The sequence below is a fragment of the Scardinius erythrophthalmus genome (assembly GCF_964197995.2).
Source record: "Scardinius erythrophthalmus genome assembly, chromosome: 1".
Lineage (NCBI taxonomy): Eukaryota > Metazoa > Chordata > Actinopteri > Cypriniformes > Leuciscidae > Scardinius > Scardinius erythrophthalmus.
Window position 1 is genome coordinate 985,205 of NC_138221.1, and position 22,425 is coordinate 1,007,629.

At 39.0% G+C, this 22,425-nt stretch overlaps 1 protein-coding gene across 3 annotated transcripts in view; it reads left to right on the forward strand.

Moving 5' to 3' along the window:
• Positions 1-22,425, forward strand: part of LOC308690154 (uncharacterized protein) — a 29,345-nt gene that overhangs the window by 1,436 nt on the left and 5,484 nt on the right. The window contains exons 2-4 of one of the 3 annotated variants that reach the window (XR_014030122.1): positions 6,206-7,556; positions 19,362-20,370; positions 20,540-20,812. Coding sequence is in view for 2 of the 3 variants with exons in the window: in XM_081364459.1 (XP_081220585.1) it covers positions 6,211-7,556; positions 19,182-19,209 (1,374 nt within the window). In the remaining variant the exon portion in view is untranslated. Of the gene's footprint in view, positions 1-6,205; positions 7,557-19,181; positions 20,813-22,425 lie in introns of those variants that run through there. The other 2 variants (XM_081364459.1, XM_081364460.1) reach the window with 2 other exon arrangements.

Here is a 22,425-nt window from a genome sequence, read left to right on the forward strand (position 1 = left end):
TTAATTTAATTAATTAACAGTCTTACTTTTTCTTACATGTAATAGGCACCAGATTAGTTGGGTTTGCTGTACGGCTATTGAAGGCCTTAGACTTTCTATCTTGTAATAGAACAGCAATAGAGAAAGATACAGGCAAACTGGCTTGTTCTTTAAACATTTGAGAAAGTTACTGTCATCATAGCAGGGACCCAACACATATCACTGAGAGCTGGTATCAGTTGTTTTTGGTTCACCTCGAGCAGATGGAGGAGGGTGTGGGCCATGGCGTTGTGGCAGAGGCCGAAGAGTTCTCACAGGAGGAGGGGGAGCTGGGCCCGCAGGCTTTGGTGATTGCGGTGCCTACTGTTTTTTGGTTGGTATCTGGGGGCTTGCAGCAAAAGAGTGGGATAGTTTGGTTCCAGCATACACCAGTTCTTCCATTTTCTGTGAGAAGCACAGAAGTGGAGATAATGGAGAGAGGGATAAAGTGTCTGGTGAGAGGGGCTGTTGCTCTGGTGTTATCGGAGGCTGTGATATGCTGATCTGGCTTCCCTGGCTGTTTTCCAGGAAGTCATCATTGGGTGCTGAATCTTGGAGCAGAGATATATCAATTAGATATTGTCCTTTAGCAGTCTTGAACCAAGTTTGTTTGGGTGGTGGCCATCCTGATGAAACCGTTGTCTCTGACTCCAGAAAAGATTGAAGTTGTCAGTGATGTTCACTCCTTTTATATTGCAGGTTTTCTGCAGCCATATATAAGTAGCCTGGATGCCAGCCGAACTTAGCCCCGCCCACAATTTTTTTTGCTGCAAATGGGATGCTGAAAACTGTCAAGGAATGTTAGGCGAGTTGACAGAGTGAATATATGTTTCCTATCATGCTGATAGGGTAGACATGGTGTTTGATGACAAGTTGATGGGATTGATTATGTGAACATGCTCCTGCTGAACTTTGTTAATAAAACATTGTGTAGATTCTGCCATCGCGTCTGTTATAGACCATATCGACAGCGCATTAATTTTAAAAGAGGAACAGAGAACCGCGATCAAGGCATTTGTCGACTGGAAACATGAATGAAAACATACTCCATTGCTCTGATTGGTTGTAGGTCTATCCAATTGAGTGCAGAGGCATTTTCCTTCCTGATTCGGTTGAAACACGCCCCATAATCAAAGCTCAATGGAGCAGTATCAGACTCATATTCTGACTAGAATCTGAGTATGACGATGTCAGGCTATGTATTAAGCCCAAGCAACCGTGAAAACCTGTTTGTTCCTCTTGCTGGGAGCGGTCCATTGATGAATGTTTGAACTTTCAGTCTTTTAAAGGGGGGGTGAATTACTGTTTCATGCATACTGAGTTTTTTACACTGTTAAAGAGTTGGATTCCCATGCTAAACATGGTCAAAGTTTCAAAAGTTAAGTTGTACGTTTGAAGGAGTATTTTTGTTCCAAAAATTGTCCTTCCGGTTTGTCACAAGTTTCAGAAAGTTTTTTTCGAGTATGGCTCTGTCTTACGTAAGAGAGGGCGGAATTTCCTTATATGGGTCCTAAGGGCACTTCTCCGGTAAGATCGCGGGCGCGCGCGCACTCGTAAAACAGAGCAAGAGAGTGAAAGCAGTTCGCCATCAAAGCGCCCTGCCCGGAAGAAGTGTGTTTTTGGTTGCCAGGGCAAGACAACCCTGCACAGATTCCCAAAGAACCCAGCGTTAAGGCACCCGTGGATGGAGTTTGTTTTCCTGAGCATAAACGGAGTTGTGATGGACTGTTTGTTCCCTGCATTTCGACGATGATTGTTTTATAAACAAAGCCCAGATCGATGGATTTGCAGATCGTCTAATGCTTAAGGATCGAGCAGTCACAATGATAAAGGTTCGCGGTCGTGCGTTGGAACGGTGAGTAAAACTGTTGAACAAATGTCTCTGTGTGTTGTTAGCTCGGCGCGTTAGCACAGCTTTAGCTTCGCCCACACGGCCCGCCCCCAGCCGCTCGTTTTTTTCCGGAAAGACTCGGTACAGCCAATCTTTCAATTAAAAATATAATAAAACAAAAGACTTTTTGGAGATATGAAGGATGCAATATTACTCTATAGGTACTCAAGATTAACAGGAGATTGAGTGAAAATGAGCATTTCACCCCCCCTTTAAGTGTTTCAAAAAGTTCATTGAAATCCTTCTTAAGGAGTTCTGACTGCTCCTTATGAATATCATTCTTCCCCACATGAATGATGAGTCGATTTGCAGTCTTATGTTTCATCAGAATGTTCTGAAGTTCCCTGTTTATATCAGAAGTTGTTGCTTGTGGAAGGCAGCATGTAGTTGTATCCCTGCTGCTAATGTTTCTGATTATGGAGTCCCCCACTATCAGAGTCCTGGGCTCGGCTGCGCTCTGAGCTTAGTGCCGCTGTCTGCTCCACCTTGAGCGCCAGTTAGCATCAGTGTTAGCTACTGGCCCATTCAGTCTGTGTTCGATCACATTTATCACGTTTGGGGATTCCTCATTTACATTCATTAGTACTTAAAATCTGTTCTCAAGATGTATAGGCAGTGGTAGCAGACCAGTGTTTGCAATCCTTGTTAGAGCTGTATCTGGGGTAGAGGATGCTACTGCGGCAATATGTGATGCTCGTGACAATCTGATGTCTCGGGTGCCTTTGGGTCTCGCTCCCTGTGTGTGCCATCGATTAGTAAGTCGATCGGCTTGTTTCTCTACCTGTCGAGGAGCACTAGTTTCATGGGACTCACCGGCTATATGCTGAGGGTGTCCATGAAGAAGCTCTGTTGTGTGTTCTGTCTGATTTGGTGATCCCGTAAGTAACTTTGTTTCAAGAACTGCAATCCTTTGTAAAAGATTCTTGAACCAGAAGAGGCATTTTCTCTCTTATCCTCATGTAGGCAGTTGTGTTTTCCTTTTCCCGGAATGTAAGCTGGTCGGGGAAAGAATTCTGCATTTTTGTAGTAATCTTAACTTTGTCGTTTGAGCACTGTGCTGTTTGCTTAAGTTAAAATTAGGTGATAAAAGGCCAGACAAGTAGTATGTTGAGGGTTGATTTGTAGGGAAGGACTACACACCTGCGCACATATTCAAATGCACATACCTATAGACTGAACTCGTAATACGCATGTGCACGCCATTAGCATTCTCATCTTTATTCTAGAGCTGCTATAAAGCCAAAACAATCTATGTTACTTTAATTTCCTATTATCACTGTAAAGCCGCTTTGGAACAATCAACATTGTTCAAAGCGCTATATAAATGAAGATGACTTGACTTGACTTGACTTGACAAAATTACTCAAGTAACCGCACACCGACACATAGCATCTATTGAGCCTGGGTGTGAGTAGCAAACACACTCAGAGTCCTTTTAAGCAGCAATTAGTTAGTCATGTGACAATCACCTGGTTACGTAATAAAGAATAGTCAAAAATCACAATAGAGAAGAAATTATTAGATAAATAGCGAAGACATATCTCACCAAAACATCCACAAAAAACACACAATATAATATAACAATGCACTAAAGTGTAACTAACTTGTTCTTGAGAAGCTGAAGAGGCTTGATGGCTCTAAAGCCACAGGATTAGATTCTATTCCATCTAGAATCGTGAGGAATGCCGCTGAGATCATTACTCCGAGCATTACTCCTATTATAAACAGGTCGATAAGAACAAGGATACTTTCCCAATGACCTTTAAGATTGCCAGAGTGATTCCATAATATAAGAAAGGGAGTAAACTAGACCCTGGTAATTATAGACCTGTCTCAATTCTCAGTTGTCTGATAATTTTTGAACAGATTGATAATTACTGTGTTACTGTCGACCATTGTGTTTTAAGTCAAGTCACCATTTATATAGCGCTTTTAACAGTACGGATTGTTTCAAAGCAGCTTTACAGTGATAATAGAAATTAGTGTAACAGTGAAGTTGCGAAGATCATTAGTCATTAACTTAGGGGCCACTAACACGACACCGTTCTAACAGAAAACCCTTAATGCGCTCCGACCGCCCATCCACACAAAAAGTGCCTGGTGTCTCAAGAACGCACTCCTGAAAAAGGTTTGAAGGAGCAAACGATTATCTGTTTTATCTGCGCAAACCTCAAAAATGCAGACGCCGCACATATGCGCATCACGTGTTCGGTCGATAGGTATGCGCGCAAATATATGCGCAGACATGTATCCTTCACAAATCAACCCTCAACAAACTACTTGTAAGGCCTTAAATTTATAATTCAGAAATTGTCACGTCTGCGTAGCCACGCAAACGAGAATTATCCCAACAACGTTTTATCTGTATAGAGGTAAAGGGAAGGAGGCCTTCACAGGGGAGAGACTACTTGACACTTCAGGACTGCGTTGTCATCATGTCCTGGCCCTGGTCCTTCATCAGATCTGGATATGGCCTGGATCCGGCGGACAGCGGTAAACCTTGGGATAAACAGAGAGACTAATATTAGCATATACGCCATCCTTTTTATGATGTACCAAGTACATCAGGATTTATGGGAAGTGTTTCCAGTCCTTATTCATTAAATTGAATAAGACCTAATATTTAGTCGCAAATCCTTTGCTTGCAATAACTGCATCAAGCCTGGGACCCATTGACATCACCAAACTTCTGCATTCTTCTTTTGTAATGCTTTTCCAGGCTTTCACCGCAGCCTTTTTCAGTTGTTGTTTGTTTTGGGGGGTTACTCCCTTCAGTCTCTTTTTTAGCAGGTAAAATGCATGCTCTATAGGGTTTAAGTCTGGAGATTGACTTGGCCAGTCTAACACTTTCCACTTCTTGCCCCTGATGAACTCCTTTGTTGTTTTGGCACTGTGTTTTGGGTCATTATCTTGCTACATGATGAAGGATCTCCCAATTAGTTTGGTTGCATCTTTCTGTAAATTGGCAGACAAAATGTGTCTGTACACTTCTGAGTTCATTGTGCAGCTGCCATCATGTGTTACATCATCAGTGAAGATTAATGAGCCCATCCCAGAAGAAGCCATGCAAGCCCAAGCCATCACATTATCTCCACCGTGTTTCACAGATGAGCTTGTGTGTTTGAGGTCATGAGCAGACCTTTTTTTTCTCCAAATTTTAGCCATTCCATCGCTTTGGTAAAGGTTCATCTTTATCTCATCAGTCCATACAACTTTGTCCCAGAATGTTTGAGGCTTGTCTCTGTACTTTTTGGCAAATTCCAGCCTGGCCTTCATATTCTTCTTGCTAATGAGAGGCTTGCATCTTCTGGTGTAGCCTCTGTACTTTTGTTCATGAAGTCTTCTGCGAACAGTAGATTGTGATACCTTCACTCCTGCCCTCTGGAGGTTGTGGCTGATGTCACTAACAGTTGTTTTAGGGTCTTTCTTTACAGCTCTCACAATGTTTCTGTTGTCAACTGCTGATGTTTTCCTTGGTCTACCCTTCCGAGGTCTGTTACTTAGTAGACCAGAGGTTTCTTTCTTCCTCAGGACATTCCAAATGGCTGTACTGGCTATGGCCAATGTTTGTGCAATGGCTCTGATTGATTTTCCATTTTCTCTCAGATTCACAATTGCTTGTTTTTCACACATGAACAGCTCTCTTGTTTTCATGTTGGTTACATGTCTAACTATAAATGCAGTCTGCACAGGCAAAACCAAAATCTGAAACTGAGCGCAGATATTCTGTGCTATTTATTGTTTGAATAATCAATGTAATAGGACACGCCAGGGCAACAAAACACACCTGCCAGTCATATGTTCCAATAGTTTTGGTCACATGAGCAATGGTTGGGTTCAAACAAAAAGGTTACATCTTCTAAGTTGTGTATTACTTCCAGATGTAAATACCTGGAAATAAAAGCTGAAATGTTGATCTTTTCCCTCATATTCATCTTTTGATGTCAAACCCAAATATTTTCAGTCTACAGAAAAATGAAAGGAATTGCCACTGTTCCAATACTTTTGGAGGGGACTGTATATCTCCAGATAATAATAGGCAGATGCAAATGATCATTTCGTCACTATTCACTTGCCTTTTGACGGCTCCTTTTCCACCTCTTCACAATCATGGAAAGTTTCAAGGACATATCAATTTATAAAAAGGCATCAAATTATCATAATATTTTATAGCTCTTGTCTACATTCTACCATTACATCAGGACTCACTCTCATGTCCTTTCACTTTATATTTCTCTCTGTTAATTATTTTGATGTACTGAAAATTTAATTTAATATTTTTTTCTTTCATGTCAGACCTGATGGAAGTGAAGGAGGAGAGTGAAGAACTGAGTGAAGTGAAGGAGGAGAGTGAAGAACTGAGTGAAGTGAAGGTGGAGAGTGAAGAAGTGAAGGAGGAGAGTGAAGAACTGAGTGAAGTGAAGGAGGAGAGTGAAGAACTGAGTGAAGTGAAGGAGAAGAGTGAAGAACTGAGTGAAGTGAAGGAGGAGAGTGAAGAACTGAGTGAAGTGAAGGAGGAGAGTGAAGAACTGAGTGAAGTGAAGGAGGAGAGTGAAAAACTGAGTGAAGTGAAGGAGGAGAGTGAAGAACTGATGGAAGTGAAGGAGGAGATTGAAGAACTGACATTTTGTGAATTTGAGAAGACTTTTACTACAGCAAACAGTTTAAAACTGCACCAGGGAATCCACACTGGAGAAAAACCTTACAAGTGTTCACACTGTGACAAGAGATTCAGTCAGCCAGTACATCTGAAAACACATGAGAGGATCCACACTGGAGAAAAACCTTACAAGTGTTCAAACTGTGACAAGAGATTCAGTCTGTTAGGAAATCTGAAAACACATGAGAGGATCCACACTGGAGAACAACCTTACAAGTGTTCACACTGTGACAAGAGATTCAGTCAGCCAGTACATCTGAAAACACATGAGAGGATCCACACTGGAGAACAACCTTACAAGTGTTCACACTGTGACAAGAGATTCAGTCAGCCATCAAATCTGAAAACACATGAGAGGATCCACACTGGAGAACAACCTTACAAGTGTTCACACTGTGACAAGAGATTCAGTCTGTTAGGAAATCTGACAACACATGAGAGGATCCACACTGGAGAACAACCTTACAAGTGTTCACACTGCGACAAGAGATTCAGTCTGTTAGGAAATCTGAAAACACATGAGATGATTCACACTGGAGAACAACCTTACAAGTGTTCACACTGTGACAAGAGATTCAGTCAGTCATCATCTCTGAAAACACATGAGATGATCCACACTGGAGAGAAACCTTACAAGTGTTCACACTGTGACAAGAGATTCAGTCGATCAGCAAATCTGAAAACACATGAGAAGATCCACACTGGAGAACAACCTTACAAGTGTTCACACTGTGACAAGAGATTTAGTCAGACATCAACTCTGAAAACACATGAGAGGATCCACACTGGAGAAAAACCTTACAAGTGTTCACACTGTGACAAGAGATTCAGTCATTCAGCAAATATGAAAAAGCATGAAAGGATCCACACTGGAGAGAAGCTGCACATGTGTGATCAGTGCGGGTTGAGTTTCTCTAAAAGTCACCTAAAGCTACACATGAAGATCCATGCAGTGGAGAAACCACTTCAACACAGTCTGAGATCACGGTAAATAGTTTATTTTCATGTGCTGAGCAACAAAGTCTCTTCTGTGTAAGTTAGCCACACATCACCCTATAGCCAAATCTCTCCTCTCCACCTTTAGCCGGTGTGTGGTGTGCCGGTTGTTGATTGTTATCTATTAAGATTGAGATTGCAATAGACGTGAAGGACTATAATGTGTTAAGAGCTCGCTCAAGCACTGCGGAGCTAAATCATTTAGTGCTTTGTAAGTAATCAGCAATATTTTAAAATTGATGCGATGTTTAATAGGCAGCCAGTGCAGTGTTGACAGAACCGGGCTAATATGGTCATACTTCCTGGTTCTGGTAAGAACTCGAGCTGCTGCGTTTTGGACCAGCTGTAGTTTGTTTATTAAGTGTGCAGGGCAACCACCCAGTAGAGCATTACAGTAATCTAGCCTTGAGGTCATGAACGCATGAACTAATTCAGTCCCTCCAGGATTTCACTATTTTTTGTGTGATTTTTGTGATCAAAATGACTGATTTTGTGGTGGTGTAGCAAATTAGCTCTATGAAATATGAATAGGCCTAATCAATAATAACTGGTTATAATTGATTATGAACATTTGGATCAGTTAATACAATTAACTTACTGTCGTAAGTTAATATTACAATCAATTAGCCTGTTTGTCCCGTGAACAATCAGGATTAATTGTTTATTAACTCTAAGAAATGTACATTTCCGGGGCATGGGAAATGTCTTTCTTAATTTACAGTACTACTAAGAGCAGTATCAAAAATTTAAATTAGTGACTCCCGTTATGAGCTTGAGACACGGACAACTTTACGTGTGACATGAACAAGATTTTATTAAATACCTTTTGACTAGTAACCAAAAGTCCAAATCATAGTCTTTGCTGCACCAATTTAACTGATATAAATTCTAGTGTAGAACATTGCATAGAAACTGTGTCTATTCCTCGTTTAGTGAGATCAAATAATACATTTACTGCAGGATCTAGGAAAAATCTAATTGTTATTAAAACAGAAAATGTTGCTATTAGTAAACAAAAGCAATTTCTAAAGCTAGGTCTTCTAAACATTAGATCACTCACACCTAAGGCAGTTATTGTAAATGAAATAGTCACAGATAATAGCATCGATGTACTTTGCCTTACTGAAACCTGGCTTAAACCAAATGATTATTTTGGTCTAAATGAGTCTACCCCAGCAGAATACTCCTATAAGCATGAGCCCCGTCTGATTGGTCTTGGCGGCTGTGTTGCAACAATCTATAGAGATATTCTCAATGTTACTCAGAAAACGGGTTATAAGTTTATTTCATTTGAAGTACTTGTACTAAATGTCATGCTCTTAGATGTTGGAAAAACTTCCCTATTATCTCTAGCCTTGGCTACCGTATATAGACCGCCTGGGCCTTACGCTGATTTCCTAAAAGAATTTGCAGATTTTCTCTCAGACCTATTAGTCAATGTCGATTAAAGCATTAATTGTTGGAGATTTTAACATACACGTAGATAATCCAAATGATGCGTTAGGGGCTGCGTTTACAGATTTATTAAACTCCTTTGTTGTCAAGCAAAACGTTACCAGACCAACTCATCGTTTTAATCATACACTCGATTTAATTATATCACATGGAACCGATCCAACCGATATAGATATCATTCCACAAAGTAATGTCACTGACCATTACATGGTAACTTGCATATTACGTACTTCTGTAGGGCTGGGAAATGATTAATCGCGATTAATCGCATCCAAAATAAAAGTGTGTTCACATAATATATGTGTGTGTACTGTCCATAATTATTTTGTGTATATATAAATACACACACATGCATGTATATATTTAAGAAATATTTGCTTAAATATACTGTATATATATTATATATAATTTGTATTATAAATAAATATAAATATTTTATATATAACAATTTTTTCTTAAATATTTACTTGCATGTGTGTGTATTTATATATCAGTGATGCGCGGGTCAATGTATAAACAAACCGCACCCGACCGACGTTTTCAACTAACCCGCCCGCAACTCGGACCGCAAAAAACAAAAAAGAAAATATTGTACCCGACCCGCTTCCTGACCCGCATTTTTTTTAAAGTAGCTATAATGCTCATCGTAGCGTCTTAATATAACTTAATATTCTAATTTTGTCAATAATTATAAAAAATCGTCAATATAAGCTCATAATTTGTACTAAAATAGTCTAAATGTTTAGTTTTAAAAACAAATTTAAAAAGCTGGCTATGTCTATTTTGCTGTTTCTGCGCAAGTTCAGCAGACAGCGAGGTTCGGGTTTGTTCCGATCAGAGCTCGTGAGCGGAGAGCGCATTTCTGAATATTCCGCTCCGCTCACGGTCGCTCGCCCAACCCAGATGGCCTGCTGGTTCGAAAATATGTGGAATAAGGGCTACCTCTGACTAATTTTTTTTCTTGTCGACTTGTTCATTTAAGCCATTCGTGGACAAATCGCCCCTTTATATTAAATTAATTAGGCTACTTAAATAGGCTAGCCTACAGGAATAAGCGTAATGACCGCACGCTTAAAGCTTGCCACAAAGAACCGGTTAAAGTAATGATTATGAATGTGTCTAAATTAGCAAGGAGACATTTAATTGTTTAGTAATAAACTGGTGTTTATGTGTCGCTGCAAAGATTAAGTTGACAATGCGGAGATTGCGGACTCGCCATGAACGCCAGAGAGAAATGCACATTTCATATGGATTAGCCTACATAATCAGAGAGTATAGCCTATTATTTTGGTTTGAATATTTTTGTTTAAAAGTAGACATTTCAAGCTTTCTGTAATATATAGCCTATATTTATCAAATCTGTGAGGCACAAGTTGAGTTCCGGCACCCTCCAGTTCACATGCAGTGATCGCGTACCAGCGCCTTATTTTGCCTGCTATATATTTGCTTCTTATTTAATAAATACGGGCAATTGATTGATAAAACATTGATCAAAATCAAGATAAAATTTATACAAAACGAAAATCTTTTAAAAAGAGTTTTCTATAAAACAAAACTTAATGAAGTCGTCAAAATCATGTTTTACCAAAAACAGCGCCGTTGAGGGCGCCAGCGCCTCTGCCTCGCGAGTGGATGATAGCCCTGAAGACGCCTAGCAATGATATACCTTTACTGGTAGTATACCTTTAGTTAAGTTATCGCAGCGCGCTAAGAGACAATGTTATCGGAAAATGCAGCCCAGGTATATGCATAATGGAGATTCCAAAGCGCTCTTCTTTGGTCAGAACCATGTAGAGCGATCGCGGATTTACTTTTACAATGCAACACAATATTTAAAGAGCATCAAGCTATTAAAATCTATATTATGTATACGCACAGATAATATAACAGTAGGCTATATTAGTAAATATTTTTTTATTAGGTTAAGCAGTGATTGGATAACGTTTTTTTTATTTTATTTTTATTTAACGTTTTTAATTTAAGGCCCACCCACAATTGGTCTGGCTTATCCAAAACTGGATAATTTTATCCGTGCCTGGTTGGTCGTGCCAGTTTTGTGGTTATCAAATGTGTAAATAGCATCGCAAGAAGTACACATGACAAAACCAGCACTTTGGTCATCATCTTTCATTATTTTGGCAAATGTCTCCCACACTTTGCTCTTTCTATTTGTGTATTTGCGGAGCTTCCACTCCTCTGTCTTCATCTTTTCTCTTGCCGCCTCCATCTCTACCTGCAGACTGAGCTCGACTGGAGCTTCGCGCCAGTTATTCAGCCAATAAAGTGTAAATTAAATTTAAAACGTATTCATAGAAAATTGTGTCTAGAACTATATCAATTACAAAGGTTTAATTGGCATCTTTATTTCAAACGACCCGACCGACCGCGACCCGAATATCATTAAAAATATTTTTGGATGACTCGTAACCGCGGGTAACCGCGGGTGACCGCAGGCACCCGCTCATTTCGGATCAACCCGCGCATCACTGTTATATATACAAAATAATTATGCACAGTACACACTAGGGCTGGGCGATAAAACGATAACGTTATGTATCGCGATAGACACGTAATCAATATCAATGAAAAATGCGTTCGATAAAACGTTCGATAATTTTTTTTTCCGTCGGAAGAAACCAGCAAAGCAAGTTTGATTGCATGAACAAAGGCACTCACTCTCTAGTAACTAGATAAAACAGGAAAAGTCAGCTCGCCTGACTTAAAGTCTGACCGTAGTCAGACCAATGTCGTCTGCAGATTATGCAAGACCATCGTCAGTTTCTCTGTTATTCGCGTGCTGATGCGCTGTTCTAGCGTGTGCGTTTCTCAGCGCGTAGTTACATGTGAAGCTCACATGCACTAAAAGCCTGTCTACCAGCGCCTGAATACTAAGTTATCTTTCGAGTCTTATTTTGCTAATACTGTTATATACACACAAGGTTTACATAAACTTGTCGGATATGTCTAAAGGGAAAGCAAACTTGAGAAAATTGAGTGAAAATCTGCTTGTCAAATGCGTGTATAATAGACGCGTCGCGCGCAGCTCTTAAAGAGACAGTAGTAATAGTAAACACGCTGCCGCTTGTCCTTAAAGGGATAGTTCACCCAAAAATAAAAATTATCTCATTATTTACGCACTCTAATGTTGTTCCAAACCTGTATTAATTGCCTTCTAATATTTTCTAATATTAATATTTTGAAGAATGTGGGTATCCAAACAGTAGCTGGTCCCCATTGACTTCCATAGGAGAAATATATACTATGGAAGTCACTGGGGTACATCAACTGTTGGTCATTCTTCCAAATAACTTTTATTTTCAACAGAAGAAAGAAACTTATTCGAGTTTAAAACAACGTGAGAGAGTAAATTATAAAAAATAGAATTTTTAGGAGACCTATCCCTTTAAATGTTAATAAAACAACAAAATGTAAAGAGAAAATCACTCACTGCTCTTGACTAATAACTTTATTAATAGCTTTAATAAGTATCAATGTATAATTTATACATTGAAGTCTGTTTTGTTTTATTTTCATATTTGTTCATTTAATTACTTTCTGCAATGCTACTGTTAAACACACCTACTGTAGCTGAAAACATAAAGCACTGTTTTTTTAATTTGTATATTAAGTTGTGTATGTGTAATGTGTATCTTTGATCTTAATATTTAATAACAAAGAAAATAATGAGAACATTTTTTATCTTCGCCCCTGTCTGCCATTCTTTTTTATTTTATATTTTGTTACCTAAGGCTTTGTTTTTAAAATATCGACATTAGTTTGGCTGTAATGCTCAGTCACAAAATAGTAAAACCAACATAAAAAATAATTGTGATAAAATCGTGAATCGTGATTTTCCTGAAAGAAATCGTAATATTATATTTTTGCCATATCGCCCACCCCTTTATAAAGCATTTCTTACGTATTCTTTAATTTTGCACCTTAATGTTAAGAGATAATTGTTAAGTGTTCATTGTGATTTTAGACTTTTGAGTTTTCCATGGTCCTGTTGACATTTCTGCCTTTATAACTGATGGGATTATAATCAGAGGTAGGTTAAGTTTAAAATAAAAAATCTTTAAATGTAATATATTTGTCTCCTGGACTGGTCCTTATTTTAAATATGTTATAAAAAAATTCAATAATTATCGATATCGACCGATATGAAACACTTATATCGTGATACAGTTTTCAGCCATATCGCCCAGCCCTAGTACACACACAAATATTATGTGAACACAAACTTTTATTTTGAATGCGATTAATCGCGATTAATCATTTCCCAGCCCTATACTCCTGTAATATATCATGCTGCGCCGCGTTATAGATCAGGCAGAACAATCCTTCCATCCACCATAGATAATTTTTCAAATTGCTTATCTGATCTGTCTCAGCTGCTCAGTGAACCCAAACAAACAGATGAATTAGAAGAACTAACTAGCACTATGAGCACCATTCTCTCTGGAACACTGGATATTGTTGCACCCATTAGATTAAAAAAGGTCAGAGAGAAAAGTAAGCACCATGGTACAACAATACTACGCATGTTCTAAAGAGAGAAACCCGTAATTTAGAGCGTAAATGGAAACAAACTAATTTAGAGGTCTTTAGTAGGGATGCACCGAAATGAAATTCTTGGCCGAAGCCGAATAATAATGAAATGCTTGGCCGAAGGCCGAATACCGAACGCAGTGTTTCGCATCTTTTTCCATTTATTTTGACAATATTTTTAATATTTTGTGTTGCTTTTCAGAGAAATAAATCAAATATCAAAAATACTATTTCAAAATATTTATTTAACACTGAACATTTTTTTAAGATTCCAGCAGATATTATACAAACAAAACACAATATAACTTAAAATAAATAAATTAGTAAAATAAAAAAATATTTTATGATACTTATTACAGCTACTATTAAAGCTATCAGTCAAGAGCAGTGAGTGATTTTCTCTTTGCATTTTGTTGTTTTATTAACATTAAAGGGATAGTTCTATAAATTTAAATTGTCATAATTTACTCAAACTCAAATAAGTTTCTTTCTTCTGTTGAAAATAATAGTTACTGAGCCACATTCTTCAAAATATTAATATTAGAAAAATATTAGAAGGAAATTAATGCCGGTTTGGAGCAACATCAGAGTGCGTAAATAATGAGAATTTTTATTTTTGGGTGAACTATTCCTTTAAGGACAAGCGGCAGCGTGTTTTCTATTCTGCTACTGTCTCTTTAAGAGCTGCGCGCGACTCGTCTAATATACACGCATTTGACAAGCAGATTTTCTCCATGATTTTCTCTCAATTTTCTCAAGTTTGCTTTCACTTTAGACATAACCGACTTTGTTTATGTAAACCTTGTGTATTTGACAGTATTAGCACAATAAGACTCGAAAGATAACTTAGTCCAGTATCCAGGCACTGGTAGACAGGCCATGTGAGCTTCACATAATTTAACGTACGCACTGAGAAACGCGCATCAGCACGCAAATTAAATGTTTAACCGACAAGTCATTATTGCACATGCAAATTATGAACTTTTTGCGAACTGCAGTGTCCCATTCCGCTGCGTTAACATTTTAATCATGTGATGCATGATGTTAGGGGTGTCTTGATTTGAAGTGATAAATTAAACTTGAAGTACTGTAGGCTACGTTTTTGCAGATGCACCCCTCTGGACAATTCAGCAGAACAGTGTCTGCAAACGGACGTTTTTGCCTCTTTCTCTGACACTTTAAAGTGCTTCCACACTGCTAACATGTTTGCAGCATAAAGCGCGCGCCTCTCACTCTACGCGGGTTAATATTTGATCACGTCATTAAAAACGTCATTGTTCGGCAAAATTTATTCGGCCTTTTTTACTTATTCGGCCGAACACCGAAAGTGCTTTTTTTGACTATTTTCGGCCGAATAATTTCGGTTGCCGAACATTTGGTGCATCCCTAGTCTTTAGAATCACTTGGAAAGACAGTATGTCACGTTATAAAAAGGCCCTAAAAGCGGCCAGGGCTGAGCACCTCCGCAAACTAATAGAAAACAACCAAAACAATCCTAAGTTTTTATTTACCACCGTGGCTAGACTAACAAATAAACAGATGTCACCTGAACAAAATATTCCGTTACAGTTTAGTAGTAATGATTTCATGAAGTTCTTCACTGAGAAAATAGAAAACATCAGAACCACAATTGTAAACGTTCAATCCTCAATCGCGCCTTATAATTCAGCCTTAATTATCACGACGCAAGAACAATTACAGTGCTTTACAACTATAGAACAAAAAGAGTTAAATAAACTTATCACTTCATCTAAAACAACAACATGTTTATTAGATCCTATACCAACTAAACTACTGAAAGAAGTGTTACCTACAGTGGAAGAGCCTCTCCTCAATATTATTAACTCATCTTTATCTTTAGGTCATGTTCCAAGAACATTTTAACTGGCAGTTATAAAACCATTCATTAAGAAACCACAATTAGACCCGCATAATCTAGCAAATTATAGACCCATTTCAAATCTTCCTTTTATGTCTAAAATACTAGAAAAAGTGGTGTCCGCTCAACTGGGGTCTTTCTTGCAAGAAAATTACACCTATGAAAAGTTTCAGTCTGGTTTCAGGCCGCACCATAGCACTGAAACTGCGCTCGTTAAAATTACAAATGATTTACTTTTAGCATCTGACCAAGGCTGTATCTCAATACTAGTTTTACTTGATCTTAGTGCTGCGTTCGATACTATAGATCATACAATACTCTTAGATCGACTACAAAATTATACTGGTGTTCAAGGACAAGCATTAAGTTGGTTCAGATCATACTTATCTGACCGCTACCATTTTGTCTATTTAAATGGAGAAAAATCGATCATAACTCCACTTGGAAATATTATAAGGAAACATGGAATTAGTTTCCATTGTAACGTAAACGCATTAGCTCAAATGATATACAGGGAATTTTAACAATTAATCAGGAATATGATTAATATATTGCATATTACAGTTACATTAAAATTATGAAAAATAGATAAATTGAATATATCAATATATCATTCTTCAGATCAATTATCCTGATATCTTTTAATGGAAATTAATGTAATTATCGAACAGTTGTTTGTCCAGCAAAGACTAAGAAGATTAACTTATCAACGTCTCATAAAAGTTATCACTTCTTTTCTGGCCATGAAAACCATTCTCTTGTCCTTATAAATTTAGGTTACTAAAACCGTAATCAAATTGTAAAGCTTGTAGCTAGGATCAAAAACATTTCAGGGACCCGTAATGTGAGAAATATAGACAGAATCAATCTAGGATATAATGGATTTTTAATCATTGAACTAACATACTACAGTTATACACGGAATATATGTATATACAGAAACATTAAAACAAAACTAGACAAAACACATTACAAGAAGATGAATAACGGATTGCGATAGGATGAGAGAGTGAGGATGAGCGAGGGAAAGTGAAAGCAAAATAAATGATCAGAGATGGAGAAGAGAGAGAGAGAAACGGGGAAGTTCCGTCTTTTGAGGGAATCCTGTCCCCGTCTCGTTTTGTGTGGAGGACGAATCATCTTAGAGCATTTCAAGCGGAAGGTTTTCCTCTGTCCTGTTAGACACGCCCACTCGAATGAGTCATGAGTGAGATCGAATTTGAGAAGATTTGCTCAAGACATATGAAATGTATAAAACAATGCACATTACTGCATTCTGCTATCGGAATTCAACTCTGTTAGATCGAGAGGATTACAGAGATATCAAAAATAGAATATAAACATTGTAGCAATGCAAAGATTCATTATTATGCATTAGTATAGGCATTTGTAGTCCGATTAATGTTACAATAGGACATATATATGCTTTCCTATGGTTTATAAACACCTCTTAACACAAAACGGGATATATTAAGTATATTAAAGAGTGACTTTATGGGTAAAGTCCTTTTCTGTAGTAAGATTCCGTGTGTGTGTGTGTGTTGGTGCGCAAAGTCATTCACAGTTCACGCGGCTGGATGGCTGCTGGGTGAACTCGCGTTATCCCCCCTCAGGGGAAATCAGTATGTATGTGCGTTGCCTAGAATCGATGAGTTTAACAATCAGTGGACTTTGGTCGAACATCTGTTAAAACAATGTTGGCTTGTTCGAGGTGTCATACGCGCTGGTGAAATCCCCAGAGGCTCAGCGTGGTCTCCAGCCAGAATGACGCCTTGCTGGTCAGCGACTCTTAACCGAACAGTCAAACAAAATGCTTTTTGTTTACTCAGGAAGAGATCTGTGTTCTCAGATCAGAGATCAATGATTTATGCAAATGGTAGGCGCCATTTGCTCGGCATCACAGTCCAGGAACAACAGAGCCTGTGTTTGTTGATTTCATCAAGTCGTCGTAAAACATTAACCAGCGGCCTGCTTGTAGACACTTGTAGCCATTGTGGCACCAAGCCAGTCAATTAGGGCTTCCTAAATTTGGACATGTATGTGTTCATATTCAGTCAGCATGAGAAGAACAATCATGATTCGCTACTTCAGAACATCTGACCGGACAGACTGTCAGTGTCGTCACACCATTGTTATGCTGATGACACTCAAATCTATATTTCATCACGGCCAGATGAAAACACTAAATTATCCAAATTGACAGAGTGTGTTAAAGATATAAAAGATTGGATGACGCACAATTTTCTTTTATTAAATCCAGACAAGACAGAGGTACTAATCAATGGTTTAAAAAACCGCCCACAAAACCTCTTACAATACAACTTTAACATAGTAGGATGTCCTGTTACTTTATCCTCTACAGTAAAAGACCTGGGTGTTACACTAGACTGCAACCTGTCTTTTGAAAATCATATTTCATATGTTACAAGAACAGCCTTTTTCCACCTTAGAAACATTGCTAAGCTACGTAACATGCTATCAGTTTCTGATGCAGAAAAATTAGTTCATGCATTCATGACCTCGAGACTAGATTACTGTAATGCTTTATTAGCCGGTTGTCCTGCAACCTCAATAAACAAGCTACAGTTAGTCCAAAATGCTGCCGCTAGAGTTCTTACTAAATCAAGAAAATATGATCATAAAACACCAATTTTATCATCTCTACACTGGTTACCTATAAAGTTCCGTATTAATTACAAGGTATTGCTACTGACTTATAAAGCCCTAAACGGCTTAGCTCCAGTCTATTTAACCGATCTTCTATCGCCCTATAATCCATCGCGCTCCTTAAGATCACTAAATTCGAGGCTTTTGGTCATACCTAGGATATCCAGATCCACCAAAGGAGGGAGAGCATTTTCACATTTAGCTCCAAAACTCTGGAATAGTCTTCCTGATACTGTTCGTTGCTCAGACTCGCTCTTCCAGTTTAAAACTAGATTAAAGACGCATCTCTTCAGCCAGGCATTCATATAATATTTTTAATCTTACAGTTAAATCCGACCTCTAGTTCATAAACGCCAGAGGAAAACTGGCCCCCGACTGAGCCCGGGTTCTCCCAAGGTTTTTTTTTCTCCATTAGGTCACCTGATGGAGTTTTTCGGTTCCTTGCCACTGTTGCCTTTGTCTTGCTCAGTTGGGGATATTTGGGGATATTTAATTTAATTAATCAATCAACGATACTATTGATCAGCATTACCAAACGTGGACGTTTTCCACTAGAAACAAGCATTGTATTATTTTAATTTAATACTGTGAAGCTGCTTTGATACAATCTGTATTGTGAAAAGGGCTATATAAATAAACTTGATTTGACTAAGTTGTGTATCAGATCCAGATGTAAATACCTGGAAATAAAAGCTGAAATGTTGATCTCTTGCCTCATATTCATCTTAGATGTCAAACATATACAGTCCCCTCCAAAAGTATTGAAACAGTGGCAATTCCTTTCATTTTTCTGTAGACCGATAATAATAGGCAGATGCAAATTATCAATTTGTCACCATTCACTTGCCTCTTGACGCCAACTTTTCCACCTCTTCACAATCATGGAAAGTTTCAAGGACATATCAATTTATAAAAAGGCATCAAATTATCATAATATTCTATAGCAGTTGTCTACTTTCTACCATTACATCAGGGCTCACTTTCATGTCCTTTCACTTTATATTTCTCTCGGTTAATTATTTTGATGTACTGAAAATTACATTTAATATTTTTTTCTTTCATGTCAGACCTGATGGAAGTGAAGGAGGAGAGTGAAGAACTGATGGAAGTGAAGGAGGAGAGTGAAGAACTGAGTGAGGTAAAGGAGGAGAGTGAAGAACTGAGTGAAGTGAAGGAGGAGAGTGAAGAACTGAGTCAAGTGAAGGTGGAGAGTGAAGAACTGAGTGAAGTGAAGGAGGAGAGTGAAGAACTGAGTGAAGTGAAGGAGGAGAGTGAAGAACTGAGTCAAGTGAAGGTGGAGAGTGAAGAACTGATTGAAGTGGAGGAGGAGAGTGAAGAACTGAGTGAAGTGAAGGAGGAGAGTGAAGAACTGAGTGAAGTGAAGGAGGAGAGTGAAGAACTGATTGAAGTGGAGGAGGAGAGTGAAGAACTGAGTGAAGTGGAGGAGGAGATTGGAGAACTGACATTTTTAATGGAAAGAAGAGCCAAGAAATCTTTCACCTGCACTCAGTGTGGAAAGAGTTTCACAACCAAACAAAGTCTTGAGTGTCACACGAGGATCCACACCGGAGAGAAGCCGTTCTCATGCGATCAATGCGGGAAGAGTTTCACACACATAGCAAATCGTAATCAACACATGAGGATCCACACCGGAGAGAAGCCGTTCTCATGTGATCACTGCGGCAAAACATTTCCTAGTACATCAGTCCTAAAGACACACCTGAGAGTTCATACTAAGGAGAAGCCACATTCATGTTCTGTGTGTGGAAAGAGTTTTTCACTTCTACCATATTTACACGCACATCAGAAAATTCACACTGTTGTGAGAGAGTACATGTGTTTTGAGTGTGAGAAGACTTTTACTACAGCAAACAGTTTAAAACTGCACCAGAGAATCCACACTGGAGAACAACCTTACAAGTGTTCACACTGTGACAAGAGATTCAGTCAGCCATCAACTCTGAAAACACATGAGATGATCCACACTGGAGAACAACCTTACAAGTGTTCACACTGTGACAAGAGATTCAGTCAGCCATCAACTCTGAAAACACATGAGATGATCCACACTGGAGAACAACCTTACAAGTGTTCACACTGTGACAAGAGATTCAGTCAGCCATCAACTCTGAAAACACATGAGATGATCCACACTGGAGAACAACCTTACAAGTGTTCACACTGTGACAAGAGATTCAGTCAGCCATCAACTCTGAAAACCCATGAGATGATCCACACTGGAGAACAACCTTACAAGTGTTCACACTGTGACAAGAGATTCAGTCAGCCATCAACTCTGAAAACACATGAGATGATCCACACTGGAGAACAACCTTACAAGTGTTCACACTGTGACAAGAGATTCAGTCAGCCATCAACTCTGAAAACACATGAGATGATCCACACTGGAGAACAACCTTACAAGTGTTCACACTGTGACAAGAGATTCAGTCGATCAGCACATCTGAAAACACATGAGATGATCCACACTGGAGAACAACCTTACAAGTGTTCACACTGTGACAAGAGATTCAGTCTGTCAGCAAATCTGAAAACACATGAGATGATCCACACTGGAGAGAAGCCACACACGTGTGATCAGTGTGGGAAAAGTTTCTGTATTAAAAGTCGCCTGAATCTACACATGAAGATCCATGCAGTGGAGAAACCACTTCAACACAGTCTGAAATCATGATAAGTAGTTTATTTTCATGTGCTGAGCAACAAAGTCTCTTCTGTGTAATTTAGCCACACATCACCCTATAGCCAAATCTCTCCTCTCCACCTATAGCCGGTGTGGGGTGAGCACAGGACACTCTGTTGATTGATATCTATTAACTCGTGTTCAACCAACAGGAATGTTGACAGATTCCTGCTACCGCTAACCCGGACGTCAAGGTCACTTCAGTGATTTGGAAAAAAAGCACGTAAAAGTCCTGGCAGAAAGTGATGCATAAGGACGTAGTGTAACGACTATTCACTGTGTCCTTTTTGGTTAAAAAATAGTGCAGACAAAATGCTTTTTTTTATCCAAAGCGACTTACAACTGAGGATTAAAGCAAGCGAGTCATCGTGAAGAGGCAAAAAACTACAGGCAAAGTTCAGGCATTGCTCAGAGTAGGTGGAAGAGAATGTGGAACAGAGAGGTGAAGAGGAGAGGGAGGTGGAAATGGAACAGAGGTGAAGAGGAGAGGGCTGAGACAAGGCCTTACTCAGAAGATCCATCTGACTGGCCACCACCACACCAGATTGGGGACTCATTTAGGCAGTGTATGGTTGAGAATGGCCCACAGAAATGTCCTGATGGGCCGTATCCGAGATCAGACAAGAGTAGACAGTGTTTTTCCAAAGCATACTGTTTTCGTTCAATGTCCAATGGAGAACAAGTGCAGTGGGATTGGTTACTGTACTCCAAAAGGACAGATAGAGTGTATTGTTTTGTGTGTAAGCTTTTTGGTGGAGCTAGAGTTGTTGACACGGTACAATAACTACCGTGGTGGGGTACAATAACTTTCAGTGTCTTTCAAAAACGCTGCAGCACCATGAAACCAGTGTTGATCACATAAATGCTTATCTGTTGTGGAAAGAATTAGCATCACGCTTACGCCTTGGTAAAACTATTGACAGAACATTGCAAAGAGCCATAGATGCTGAAAAGGCACACTGGAGTAGTGTTAACGAGAGTGATCGACTGCATACTCTTCCTTGCAGAAAGGAACTTGCCACTGAAGGGGAAGAATGCTAAGTTAGGAGATTCTAAAAATGGAAATTTCCTGGGTGTCCTTGATGTCATAGCACAATATGTTGTCACACTAGCAGAGCATCTTAGAAAGGTAGCCTCTAAAGAAACCACGGGATATCTTTCCTGGTGCACTCAAAATTAATTTTTAGATTCAATTTCTGAATGTGTACTTGGTCAAATTTGTGCCCAGGTCAAAGCCTCCAAGTACTTTGCAGTGGAGTTGGATTGCACACCTGACATTTCAAAGCAGGAGCTGACCTCCGTAATAATCCTGTATGTTCATACAAACGACAACAAGAATGCCACCATCATAAGTCTTTTGTTGGCTTCACAGTCGTGAAGGACACAACTGGTAAAGGCCTCACAGAAACAGTGACTGGGGTGCTGGATAACCCGGGGTTGGAGTTGGCTAACTGTAGGGGCAGAGCTATGACAATGGCTCAAATATGAGGTGTATACACAAGGGTGTGCAAGCATTGGTGCAGCAGAAGTGTCCAGAGTAGAGGTCTGCTACCCATTAACCCGATTTTTAAACATTAAATAATTAAACATTAACCCGAACCCGACCC